General features: G+C 31.6%; 1 protein-coding gene across 4 annotated transcripts in view; it reads right to left on the bottom strand.

Moving 5' to 3' along the window:
* Positions 1–14785, bottom strand: part of LOC106882806 (nucleosome-remodeling factor subunit BPTF) — a 72369-nt gene that overhangs the window by 38965 nt on the left and 18619 nt on the right. For all 4 annotated transcript variants that reach the window (XM_052966951.2, XM_052966950.2, XM_089350508.1 and 1 more), the window contains exons 2-3: positions 2694–2814; positions 294–415 (exon numbers count right to left, since the gene is read on the bottom strand). In XM_052966951.2, the coding sequence (XP_052822911.2) occupies positions 294–415; positions 2694–2814 (243 nt within the window). The remainder of the gene's footprint in view (positions 1–293; positions 416–2693; positions 2815–14785) is intronic.

Consider the following 14785-nt stretch of genomic DNA (forward strand, 5'->3'; position numbering starts at 1 on the left):
ACCAAATACATTTTAGTCAGTGAATATACAACATATGACAAAATTATTTTGAAGGTCATTTTATATATCTATATATATATATATATATATATATATATATATATATATATATATATATATATATATACTTCAGGCTTGGTCATGCCTTAAAGAGAAAGAAAATCTATTGATTGGGATATAGAAACTTTAGAATGAGAATTTAAACATGCAAATTCCATTCTAGGCACCAGTCATATTTTTAACAAAGAATTATGTGAAAATTTCTAAAACAAATATTTTAAACTGTAACTTACACGATCATTCTACGAATTAGGAACCAATAATTTCGCCCATGCCTATCATAACCAATAGGTTCATGTCGACATAGTAAGCCACTGCGTTCTGATTCAGAGAGGCAATCAGTCAGCCCTTTCACCTAAAAAAGAAGAAAATTAGATAATAAATGATAACCACAATGATATCGTTTGACCAAAGGCAAGGATAGTTTTAGAGAGAAGAGATGTATGTTCAACAAAACTGAGATGAATATTGAAAAGTCTAGCAGGGTTTGGTCTTAAAACAATGTAGCACCTATGTATATGAGAGAGAGAGAGAGAGAGAGAGAGAGAGAGAAAGAGAGAGAGAGATAGAGTCTATGAGCTGACAGTCATATTGACTTCATGACTTCTACTACTTAATGAGATATTACAAGCCCCCTTTTGAAATAAATTTGCAAACTGTTTCACATAAAAATAATTGCATGTCATTTTTGTTTCTAAACAAGAATTTATAACAGCTAATTACAATATTTAAAAAAAGAAAAAAGAAAACTGTAAAATAAAAATACTCAAGGTACTGATAGGCTTCTAACAATAATTGGTGTTCAATATAATTCATATGGTATGACACTAAATCATTTGTTCTCAACCCCCCCCACTTTTTTTTTTTCAATTTAGAAGCACTTTGGAGACAAAATAGAAAATTAATGGCACACTTCACATGAAAACTTAATAGAAAATTGTTTGGAAGCAAAAAAAATTTAAATAACATGTTTTTTTAAAACAGACAAAGCTTTCTAAAGCCTTAAATTATATTTTCAAAAATGTTCAGCTAATTAATGTACCTCAATTTCACTTAATGCAACAATGTGCTGAGGTACACTGACAACTGCTACACTAAATAAATACATCCAGTTTCTATCACTCTTTCATGAGTCATACCCTCCTTGAAAGTTACAGTGGATATGATGACATGTTAGAAACAGCAGTTAAGTTTCCTTCCAATCTTAAAATAAATGCACCCTTTTAAAGCCTAGCCAGGCTCATGGGCCCGGTTTCCCGGTTTCGATGGCGTATGTGTTCCCCAGCTGGATGGGACGCCAGTCCATCACAGCGTTACTCATTTTTGCCAGCTGAGTGGACTGGAGCAACATGAAATGAAGTGTTTTGCTCAAGAACACAACGTGTCGCCCAGTCCAGGAATCGAAACCACAATCTTACGATTATGGTGTTGACACCCTAACCACTAAGCCACACGCCTCCACCTTCCAATCTTACTCTAGTCTTAAAAAGAAAGCATACATTAAATCATGTGGCCCTAGATACACTGTGACTGAAAAATACAAAAGATAAGTTGGTCACAGTTGAAATGCCTTCAGTCATAAAAATACTCGAGCAGCTGTTTCTACAGCTGGATGTCCTTCCTAATGCCAACCACTCTGAGAGTATAGTGGGTGCTTTTTACAACAATAAGACTTATATTTCATGAACACTAATAATTTTAATTTGGAAATTTTGACAACTACTTTAGTTTAAAATTTTTAAAAGAATTAATAGAAATATATGGTCAATATTAAATTAAGGAAGAGATGAAAAGAAAACTATGGAAGATTCTAAATGGAATTAAATTAAAAGACTGTAAAAAGTAAAAAATAAAACTAGAATTCTACAGTATTAATAACTGAATATTAACAAATGAAAGCTGTAATTTTTTTTTTTATGAAATGACTATAAAAGAAAATTATAAGAAACTAATAACTTGGTTCCATATTTTCTATTTCATATTTAATTCAAGAGTCTACCATTAATTTGTAAAATAACATAATTTGATTCACTGATAACAGCATTTCATTGTACCTTTTAAATGGTGATAATGCATAGAAATATCAAGCTCACTGACCATAGTATCTCAATGGATAAGTTCTGAGAAAGATCATATATCATACATCATTGCTGATTTAACAATTATTCCATATTATTATAATGATTTCTAAATTGGGTATGAGGCCACAAATGTGGGTGGAGGGAACAGTTGATGAAATCAACACAAGTTCGTGACTGATATTTTATTTAATCATATTACATATCCTGTGCTGGTGGCACTTAAAAAGCACCATTCGAGCATGGTCGTTGCCAGTGCAGCTTGACTGGTCCTTGTGCCAGTGGCACACAAAAAGCACCCACTATACTCTCAGAGTGATTGGCGTTAGGAAGAGCATCCATCTGTAGAAACATTGCCAGATCAGATTGGAGCCTAGTGCAGCCTTCTGGCTTGCCAGTCGTCAGTCAAATCATCCAACCCATGCCAGCATGGAAAGCAGACATTAAACGATGATGATGATGATTACTCAGGGTTTAATAAAATATTCTAATGATATCTTAGAAAATTATTATAATGTTAGATTTATAAAATTTTAAAAAAAGTGTATCACTAACTTGATGAGCTTTGCATACACTGCATAACCAATCATCCTCAGGAACCTCTTGAAGAGGTGGGTCAACACAGCTTAAATGGTATACAGCAGGGCAGGTTTCACAGCAGAGAAGATCACCCAGTCTACAATAACAGGGAGCAGGAGAAAAATAAAACAACTGAACAAGGTTAGCAGGTCAATGTATTGATATACAAAACAACAATTTGCAATAAACTGAAAAATGACAGAGATTATCCCATTTCACTGTTGAAATACACTATAAAACATATCACATTTTATAACATAAGTATATGAGGAATGACAGTGAGTCTGATGAAAGAAAAAAAGATATATAGAAAGTAAAGCTTATTTATATTAAGACAAAGTTGTGTTTTTCTGTAGATTTATCATTGTCTTTCTTATATAAGAGAAAGATCTTCCTTTGAAACAAACTTTTTCTGTTACTTCACTATACTATAAAACATGTATTGTTTTCTTTTTTACAATAAAATATTTAGAAAATATTCATAAGAGTATACAGCAGCTAATAAAAAAGAAATAGAATTTGTATATAAGAAACTTAAAACAAAGATGTTTTCACTATTTTATTTTTTTATTATTGAAAATAAATTTGCTTTTGATTTTTTTATATCTAAAATTGAACTACTAAGGTGTTATTTGATAAAAGCACCAACATAAAGAATATATTCTGCCAAGGCTTTTTGATTACTTTTCCTTCATCTGTGGGAGCCTCACAAAATAGCATTCCCTAAATTTCTAGGGTACCAAAAAGGTCAGTTCACATAACTGTCTGTCTTTCAATATTTCATCTATGACCTTTTCAAGTCTGACTTCACTTATTTTTGTCTGACAGCCCTTCTGTAATCACTATTCTTTCAAAGTACTCCAGTTCCTACTACAGCAAAATCTAGACTCAAATCAGATGTAAATACAATTATTTCCAAGTACATTGAACCTATATTATCAAATAACCACTCTTTCAACTAAAGCTAAATTCATTTAACAATAAGTATGCAACTCTAAACCATATCACAGTAGTTTATTTTGTCTAAAAGAGAAAGAGTATTGCCTATAGACTGCAAGAGCCTTTTCAAATAAAAGGAAAACAATGGGTGGATAAGATTGGTGTGGATGATGAAAAGACCAAAGATTTTTGTTATGTAAGAAGAGTTAGAATGGGGGAAAAACTTATAGGGCAGTGATTCTTGGAATAAAAGACTCAAGATGATGTTTAACACACAGCTCAGAAAGAAACAGTAAATGAGTGATAAGAGAAACAATATAAATAGCAAGGAGTAATATATGACATTAATTTGAGGCAGGATTCAGATATCAAATTCTGGAAAGCATCAGCTATTGAAAAATGAATAAGGCAGGCCAAGTTCATAATAAAAAAATATTTGTCAAAAACTTTGTTAATTACATAGTGTCTTTACTGCTCACATTTGTGAACTGTATATTGGTGTTTATATGCAGCAAGAAGAGCCAAGACACTAAAAAAAGTGTAATAGCAACAGACACAATACATCACTAATGATGATTGTCTTCAATACATTTTCAACTTGGCCACCTGTAATTCCATATGGAATTTAATCAAGCTTATTTCTTCAGAGAAGTTCAATTTGTTGTTTGTCTCCTCAGTATTTTTTTTATATATGAAATGTCTTTCGGTTATTTCTGATTCTTTAACTTCTAAGTACTCTAGAATTGAGTAAAAATTATAAATTCTTGAACCTCAACTTCCTATATTGATATTACCACTTGTTATTTCACTGTTGAATGTATAAAGATTTTAATGAGAACAATTTGAAGATTTAGGGCTAACAAATATGCAACAGTTATCAATGAGAACCACAGTTCCTTAAAGGTATATATATACAAAATATAAATTTAAAGCTAACAAAAATCTTTCAAAGAGTTATGTATGCTACCCTCTAGTAGCAGTCCTGAACTAATCATGGATCCTTACAAACAGATTAGAAGAGAAGAAGCTTCATAACAATAGTTAAAGAAAAGATATACATATATAACAGCAGATAAGCAATGAGCACGAATCTTTAAATGTTAAGAGCAATGAAAGGATTGTTAGTAGATGAGAACATATGGATCCATAATTATAGTTAAGGACAAAACTGCACCTTTAAAACAGATAAGACCAATTGGATCACCTTTAGTGGAAATGAAAGGGGAAATTTTTTTTTTCCGTCTGAGCATATGATAAAACATGTTCATGATCTTTGTATAGGAAGATGGCAGTAAATATGTAATGTAGATACTTCAATTTCAATACTTATTGTCAAAATTACTTACCTTAAAAAGTTAATCAGGCAACCTATTAGATATATCATATAATATACCAGACATTATAAACATATCTTACCATCTGATAAAAATCTAAAAGACATAATCTACCATGTTAGATCTATCTTATCTCATACATGAATATAAATTAGATGATACACAGTTGTACAATTGGAGAAATGAAGCTGGATGAAATGCATATGATACACAACTGCACAACACATCGTTGCATGATACAACATACAAAATAGTACAACACATAATTTTACAAAATAGATATGACAATACATAAATGATGATGAATATGCATGACACAATACTAATTTGAAACATACATACAATAGAAACCTATTGAATACACATACAAACAAATGTAACCTAGTAAACATGCCATATAGAGGTGCCAAACAAAATACAACCAAACTATCAAGCACATATCCCATCTAACATACAAAACTACCTTGCACACATCTCACATACAGAATATTACTATCACTTTCATCTAAATTTATTAAGTGTAAAGGATAAAAATAAAACTTTAAACAAGTATGAAAACAAAATTAGTAAATTGCTTGAAACAAATTACTAATTTAAATGCTAATTTATTACATTTGTCATATTAATAACAATTTTACTATATATAAACATTAAACTATATATAAACAATTGCAGTGTGGAAGGTGTTTATAAGCCATTTAAAATAACACACAAAAAACGTTAGATTCACTTCAACATTTAAATTTAATTTGTCAAAATATTTTCGTTGCTTTGAGACGTGAATCTAACTGTTTTTGTGTGTTATTTTAAATGGCTTATAAACACCTTCCACGCTGCAATTATTTTCGTTCCAGCACACAATCTCAGATCAGGTCACTTGCTTTGCAAGTACATCTCCATAAACTATATATATAGTATATGTTTATATATAATTTTACTAAATTATAATGCATGTGGATATATCCCTGAACACTTACCATTTATAAATGTAAATGAAGTATATACTAACTGAACTTTACAGAAGCATGTAAGCACACACTCACATAAACACATCTAATACAGTTATTCATTCATAAATATACTGTGTCAATTTTTTTTTTTATAATGCATAGAAAATAATATACAAATGTTATGTATACTTTCATGAATACATTGTCACTTTTCATAACACACAAACATAATCCTACCATAGCATTCACATTCATGAATAAACTAAATGTCACATTTTACAAAACACACACATACACAAACCTACATAAACAATTACAAAATTAAAAGATGCTTAAACAAATGATCAAATTACAAATGAAACAGAAAAATAAATATAAATCTCTTCCCAAAATCAAATATTTTTTAGATGACAATAACAAAACATATTAGGTGAATTTAAAGCCATTGTTAAGTCTGTTAACCCTATATGGATGAATCAAGTTGATCACATATCATCCATATAACATTACTGAATTAATGTTAGTAGCTATAGAAGACATATTGGCTACGACATATCACACACACACATATACACACAAACACATAGACACCATGCAGGTGTGAAGGTATATTTTGTTCTTTTTTCCCCGACAGCATCTATGCATGCATTTATATAGTCTGTTGATATGCATGCATATGCAATGCATTAACTGCCTAAAGTAATGAATGAAGTTAGATCTATGAATACAGTTTAGTTATCAAACATACAGCTATGTGTATGTGTGTGTATGTGAAAGAATTTAGTTACTGGAAATACTGAAGAGACTATTGCAAGCATGAAGGATTGTTGATTTAAATTCCAGGCATTATATACATTAAGCTGCCACCAAGAGAAATAGAGAGAGAATGTGGAGAAGAATGCTTACAGAGTATTATATAGGCATATGAGAAATCATACAGAAGGTCTGGTTTGTTATACATAAACTATCCACAGTGAGAGAGGGAAACATTATGAAGAAAATCTATTTTGCTCTAGTTGACCTTTTCCCTAAATAATGACATATACTAGATGAGACTAAAAACATTGAAAAAATATGATCCTAGCCCTCTATTCTTTGTTAACTCTCACCCCACCCCCCCCATAACCAATTATTTTGCAACACTACAGTGATCTGACCATTTATTGTTATACCTCAGTTTCCTGAACTCGTGTATTCTATTATCTCTCAATAATTCAAACCCTCATCATTTCTTCATATCCCCCATCACTCTAGACCATCAGATTCTTTGTATGCCAATCTATTTTATGATACCCAGTTGCTCCAGCCCACAACTACTTATTTAGTTCCTTAGTAACAACTCATTTATTCTGTAATATATCTCACATCACCATTTCATGATACATTACTCAGTTTAAGCTCATCTATTCAGTGGTTAACTGCATCAACTGACAACCTCTATATTATATTAATACCACAGTAGCTGCAGCCTATCTGTTCTGTGATTAATTACATGGCTCAAGTTCATCTATTTCATAATAACTATCTACCATAGATGATGACATAAAATATGCAAGGGCACACTAGACACACCCCAATTTCAGCAGTGCATATTGAGGCAAAAAAAGTTGTTAATGCACTGAAGCTTATGCAAGGCCCAACTTTGCAAACAGGACCTAGGGAGATATTTTAGAGATATTTTCTTTTGGAAAAAAGTGTGTCTTATGCATCATCAGATGTGTTATTTTGTGATACTAAAAATTTCAGCTCATCTAATATCCTAATACCTTTCTTTTTAACATGACCAATCTAACTATTTTAGTTTATATCACTGCTACCCCTTCATGCATACAATCCCAATGAACAGAAATTTGATCAGATATTCTCAATATCTAAAACTGATTAATCCATGGCCAATCTATTTTGGCCAAAAAAAAAAAAAAAAAAAAAAAATAATAATAATTAAAATATAATTGGTAGATTAATTTATATGCTAATTAAATAGGTTGTTCAGAATAATTTCAAAGCTTTGAAAGTAAATAAAAACTGCAACAAAGGTACACAAAGAAACAACAACAACAAAAGACAATGGCCAACACATGCACCAATTATGAAAGCAACATTTTATCAAATGTTACAGGTGGCAAATTAGAAATTAGAATATTTTTAACATGCAACACAAAAAGGAACTAATAATAATTTTATTAAAAAATCCAAAACCATTCCAAGTGAGCCAAAATTCTCAAAGAATGGTATATTACCTTCTAGTCGTCAGCACATTTTAAAAGGAGTAGAGGGGAAAAAAATAATAATAAATGAAATTAATAAAATATAACAAAAGAGAAAAAAAAATTCAAGTATTATTTCATAAATATGGACACAAACATAACACACACATGCACTCACACATATTTAAATATCATATACATACATATTCAACTATATATATATATATATATATAAATAAAAGCATTCTTTATGTTATAGGCATGTTAAATTATTACATACACATTATATGATACATACATACTACATAGTATATATTATAATCATATTAAATGGATTATATATATACATGCACACACACACATACATATATACATTATACAACAAATAAATATATGTGTATACACTTCCACTACATAATATACATTGTATATTTATATTCCATATTGCAAATGTTATATATATATATATATATATATATATATACACACACTACATAGGACATATTGTAGAAATACTCTAAATATTGTATGTTATATATATGAGCATATACATAAGTACGTTTGTGTGAATGTGTTATATGTGAGTTTGTATGTGTGTGTGTATATATATATAAATATATTTGTATACACCTATATGTATGTGTGTGTGTATATATATATATATATATATAGTACGGCTGTAAGGTACAAACATGACTGTGGTTAAAAAGTTCTATTTCCAACCAAGTAGTTTTAAGTTCAGTCCCATTGTAATACTTTACAGACACACTGTAATACTTTACTAGTTAAACCAGTCATATCCAGTCCAAATATTCTAACTCTCTTTTGTTCAAACCAACCAGGTCCAATCTCTCACACCTACCATACAATATCATTCTAAAAATATACAGTCACATCATTGAAATCGCAAAGTTATGAGACAATGAATGATAAATTCAAAACTATGTGAACAAATAAGCATTACATTTGACAGAATAATCTGAATGCTAAAGATTGGATTTCATGAGCAGAAACAGAAAGAAGTCTGTAGTATGTATATATATATATATACAAGTATATATGTGTATATATTTGTCTCCTTATCTTGAAATCATAAAATAGTTGTAGACAACCAGTGCAGTATTCTTTGTTTCTGGTTTATTGTGAAAACACGTCTGACCATGGAGTAATATTATCTTGCTCGGAAAAAAAGGTGAGTGTGGGTGACAGGAAGAGCATCCAACTGTAGAAAATCTGCCTCAATAAATTCCAGTTGATCCATACAAGCATAGAAGAGTGAACACTAAAACCAGGATGATAGTAGTTGTGGCCAATGCTGGTGTTTCATAACTGACACGCAAAAAGCACCCACTACACTCTTGGAGTGGTTGGCATTAGGAAGGGCATCCAGCTGTAGAAACCATGCCAGATCAGATTGAAACCTGGTGCAGCTCCCCAGCTTACCAGTTTTCAGTCAAACTGTCCAACCCATGCCAGTATGGAAAACAGGCATTAAATGATGATGATCACATACACACACATACATGTATAGACATATTTAAAAAATTGTGTATGTATGTATGTATGTATGTATACACACACACACACACGTTTATATACATACATTTGTATATCATCATTATCTAATGTCCACTTTTCCATGCTCACATGAGTCAGATGGAATTTGCTGAGACAGAGTTTCTACTGCAAAATGCCCCTCCTGTCAGCAACCCTCACCTGTTTCCAAGCCAGTTAATATTTCTTCACAGCCAGACATGTTTTTCATGGAAGACTGGAAACAAACATTGCTTGTATGATAGCGATGCTCGTTTATAATCAAGACAAGGGTACAAACAAACACGCACACACAGATACACACACACTGCAACTACAATATCTTTATATATCTTATTTCTACTTTCATTCTCTTATTTCCCTCAATATTCCTTATCTTTTCCACAATAATTCGAACTCAAATATTTTCTCACACCACCTCTGATGAAGGAATACCCATAATATCCCAGAAACAGCTGTAAGACTATTTCATTATAAATGTCCTGAAAACTCCTCACAGCCTTGGATCTGCTATCTCATTCGATCTAACATATATATATATAACCCACCATAAAGGGCTTCTTTCAGTTTCTTCCTATCAAATCCACACATAAGCCTTTGGCTGACCTGAAGCTTCAGTAGAAGACACTTGCTTAAGGTACCACGTAATGGGACTAAACATCATCATCATCACTGTTTCTGAGACCATATGGCTGGGAAGCAAGCTTCAAACAATACAGCCACAACTGTACCATATATATACACGCACATACATTTATATGCATACATATACACAGACACACACACACATATATATATATATATTTACATTACATGCACATGTGTGTGCATTTAGACACACATGTACATAAAGGTATGTACATGTGATCAAACAGACTCTAAAGTGGTTTGTGTCAGTCTGTTCCAGCAAGACAGTAAAATCGATAAAAAGAGTAAAGTGTATCTATGTACATCAATATTATGAACCTTCTCGTTGTAAACAACAGACGAGGGTTACAAATTTTCTCACTGAACAACCAGCACGGACAATTTGTTTACAGTGATCAGATGTTTGTGATGCACATAAGCTCATTCCCTACATCAAAATCAACATTGTACAGGTACACATTGTGCAATATGTCAGCTGTCAAAGTGATCACAGAGTAACATGAGGTGTTTTGCCAAGAACACAACACATTGCCCAGTCCAGGATTCAAAGCCACAATATTACAATCATGAGTGCAACACTCTAACCAATAGGCCATGCATACTCACATACACACATACTATATAGTTTATGCATAATATACATATTTCATATGCCATATATGCTTGTGATATCAGTGTCTGAAAAGATGTTGATTTTCTATATACTGTAGCGGCGAGATTTGACTGGCATGTGGTGACTGGATACCTCCCACTGATAATTTCCAGTAGAATGAAATCACATGATATGGGAGTTTTGACACCCATGACAGATAATTTTCATCTGCTACAATCTACGTTTGTGCTTTTAGATGCCAATTGTCTATATGAGAAGATCTCTCAAGGCTAATAACGCAGTATTCAGTGTTCTAACAAGACATCCACATTAGGTTGGATATTAAGACACAAACACACTCACATACATATTTTATATAGAAAGCCAAGAACTATATAAGAATGCAAGCATATTCTTCCTATGCTTTCAATGTATGGAAAAAAAAGGGTCTCTTGACAAGGCATTTCGTTATTTGTTAATCACTCCTCAGAGCAAATATAACCAATTTCTTTCTCCTTTTTTCTGCACATCAAAAGCATAAAAGAAATATATTTACATTCTAACATAATTCTTTATCATGACTAATGGTTTTCTAATTATTTAATTTCTGATTCATATTATGATGTGCACAAAATATATATCATCAACAAACTGTCTAAAGCACAAATAAGCTAATTAAGCTGTCCATCTTGGTAGTAGCTCAATATATATATATACCTGTAATATAATATGTGACAATTATTCGGTTGCTTTAATAAAACTCCGAGTTTCGGATGTCAGGGCAGAAACCTGCACCGGCATCTCTTCAGTTATCGAGGCAATCAAAATCAGCTACATCTATTATATTACAGATAAATTCCTCTATTTACATAATATCGAGGTCTCTTTCAATCTTTTGTCGTCTTATCATATATATATATATATATATATATATATATATATATATATATATATATATACACACACACACATCAGCTGACACTCCATTCTATGCTATCAATTGGGGAAGGGGACGAGATATGTCTTGTCTGAAGTGTGATCAACAAATAATTAAGAGAAATGTCAGGAGATACCTTAATGCACATCGATAGCCTATAAGAAGTGAGTTTAATTCTTTATCTCAACTAATGCTTTTCTAATATTAAAATTTATTTCAGTATTTCTGTTTCGCACTGTGTTGTGCATAAAGTAAATACATATATATATAAATATTAATGTTTGTATCTATGTATAATTATATAGACATAGAAAACAGTCAAGCATTAACTAAAGGATGGTTCAAAACCATTCAGAAGACAATCATATTTATCATATTTTTACAAATAAACATTTAACAGTTACTTCAAAATTTCAACTTAGTCATCCTTGTCAGTCTGATGAGGTAAAGCTAAAATTTCAAAGTAACTGACACACATTTCCCTGCGAAGATAACAGCTGTGTGGTTAAGAAATTCACTTCTCAACCACATGGTTCCAAGTTCAGCCCCACTGTGCAGCACCTTGGGACAAGTATCTTCTATAGCCTCAGGTTGGCTAAAGTTTTGTGTGGATTTGGCAGACAGAAACAAGACAAAATACATAGTATATTACACTACATGTGCGTGCATGTATATATATGTATGTACATGCATTTGTTTACATTTATGCTTCTCCAAAAATTACAAGTTACAAGCAATGATGATGTAATTTTTCCTGTTAAACAATCCACTGGTTTTCCATCTTCACAGACATGTCTGGTTGTAAAACAATGCTACAATAATATATTTGTCTAACCCACAATATCATGCAAAAATTGATATGATATTACTGAACAAATATACATGCATGTTAAAAATTATATACATGTATATATCATCAGCTTCATCATCATTTTAATGTCCACTTTTCTGTTAGCATAGGACTGACAAAATCCAATGAGGCAGATTTTCTAAAGCCAGGTGCCTTTCCTGCTGTCAAACCTCACCTGTTTCCAAGTAATATTTCTCTTTATCCTTTGAACATACCTTGTCACACATTGTACATGTTGACTCTGCCTGAAAATGACATTAAGAGTACAAGTACTTTTAAAATGCTCAGCCACTTACAAGTTACCAGTAACCCAGTTACTGAATAACTGAATCCTCACCAGTGAAGGACGTAAATCCACTATTACCACATATCAGGTATAACTAAGCACAGGAATGGCTGCAGTTGAGAAGATTGCTTCCTAACCATGTTGTCTCAGGTTCAATCTAACTGCAAAACACCTTGGGCAAATATTTTCTATAATTAGTATCAAGCTGATCTTAGCCTTGTTTTACATATTAATTATCCTCATTTATCTTTCATTTTGTTATACCTACATGAATTTGTTAAGGCAGATTTTCTAATGCTGGATGCCCTTCTGGTCACCAACCCTCACCTGTTTTCAAGCACATATATATAATATTTGTTCTTTATTTTTTATGTTTGTTTTTACCATGTTAGCATTAGTTACCGAGGCATTGATTTACAGTCAGATGGCTTTCCTGGTGCTAACCCTTAATCATTTTCCAAGTAAAGCATCTCTTATTTCACATGGTTTTGAAGGCATAAAGTATGCAAATGATTTAATGACAGAAGTGCCACTGAAATAATGTGATTCTCCTATAAACAAGCATAGTTATAAACAAACAAACACACACATGATGTGCTTCTTTTCAGTTTCTGTCAACCAAATCCAATCACAAAGCTTTGATCAACCCAGAGCTTGAGTAGCAAACACTTGCCCAAGGTGGTTGTATCAAAAATCATTTAATTGGGAAGTGAACTTCTTAAGAATATAGTCATGCTGCGCCTATAACATTATATATATATATATATATATATATATATATATATATATATATATATATATATATATATATATAATTATATGTGTATATGTGTTATATATATATATTATATTGTATAGATGATAATACTCTTGGTCATGAGAAACAATTAAAAGGGTTGGTGACAGGAAGACCATTCATCCCTACTTGTCACCAACTCTCTTATGCTAGCATAGAAAAAGGGATGTAAAATAATGCCAATGAATATGATATGAGAATTAACTACATATTCTATATGTACAATTGCATAAGTTGTTGGTTTAGTGACTACATGGTGATAAGTCCATGCTTTACCATATCCCTTGGACAAGGAAGATAACTGCTTCTTAATAAACTCCACTCATACCATAGTTAAGAGGTTAAAAGCACAAAGTGCAGCAATATGCTAATATCAAAATTTCCAATGACAAAACTACATCCTCTCATACTCACACAAACTTCCCATATGTTGTAGCATGCCACAAAATAAAAGAAGGAATGGAAAAGAAAACTGTAACCATCTGGAATCTATTGATAAAAACAAGGGATGCCTCACTAAAATTGTTTTTGATGTTTGCCATGACCTTATCTTTGAGTGTGGGGGAAGAGGGCAACAAACTATGTAAATCCTCAGTTGTTTCCCTATAAAGCACCTTTGCTCAGCTTCCATGTTATGTATACTGTTTTTTTTCTTTTTCTTTCTTTCTGCTATTACAGTTTCCTTGGAATGTGGAACTGATATAATGGGGAAGTAAGAAGTAGAGATGAACATAAATGAAAGTACAGTTAAACTTATATATGCAATTGAAATCTAAAAAATCGTTATCATCATCATCACCATCAGATACATTACAGAAAAATCATAGTTCCAATCAGGTTAAATATAAGTATTCAGGCAATTTATATGATTATAGCAAATACTAGTAGTTTAATTAAAGCCTTGTTATCGAAATATGAACAAAGTCATTTCAATGCTGAACAAAAGAAAAATTGCTAAATTCATAATTAGGATTA

The sequence above is a fragment of the Octopus bimaculoides genome, chromosome 4 (assembly GCF_046866305.1).
Source record: "Octopus bimaculoides isolate indiv1 chromosome 4, ASM4686630v1, whole genome shotgun sequence".
Taxonomy (NCBI): domain Eukaryota; kingdom Metazoa; phylum Mollusca; class Cephalopoda; order Octopoda; family Octopodidae; genus Octopus; species Octopus bimaculoides.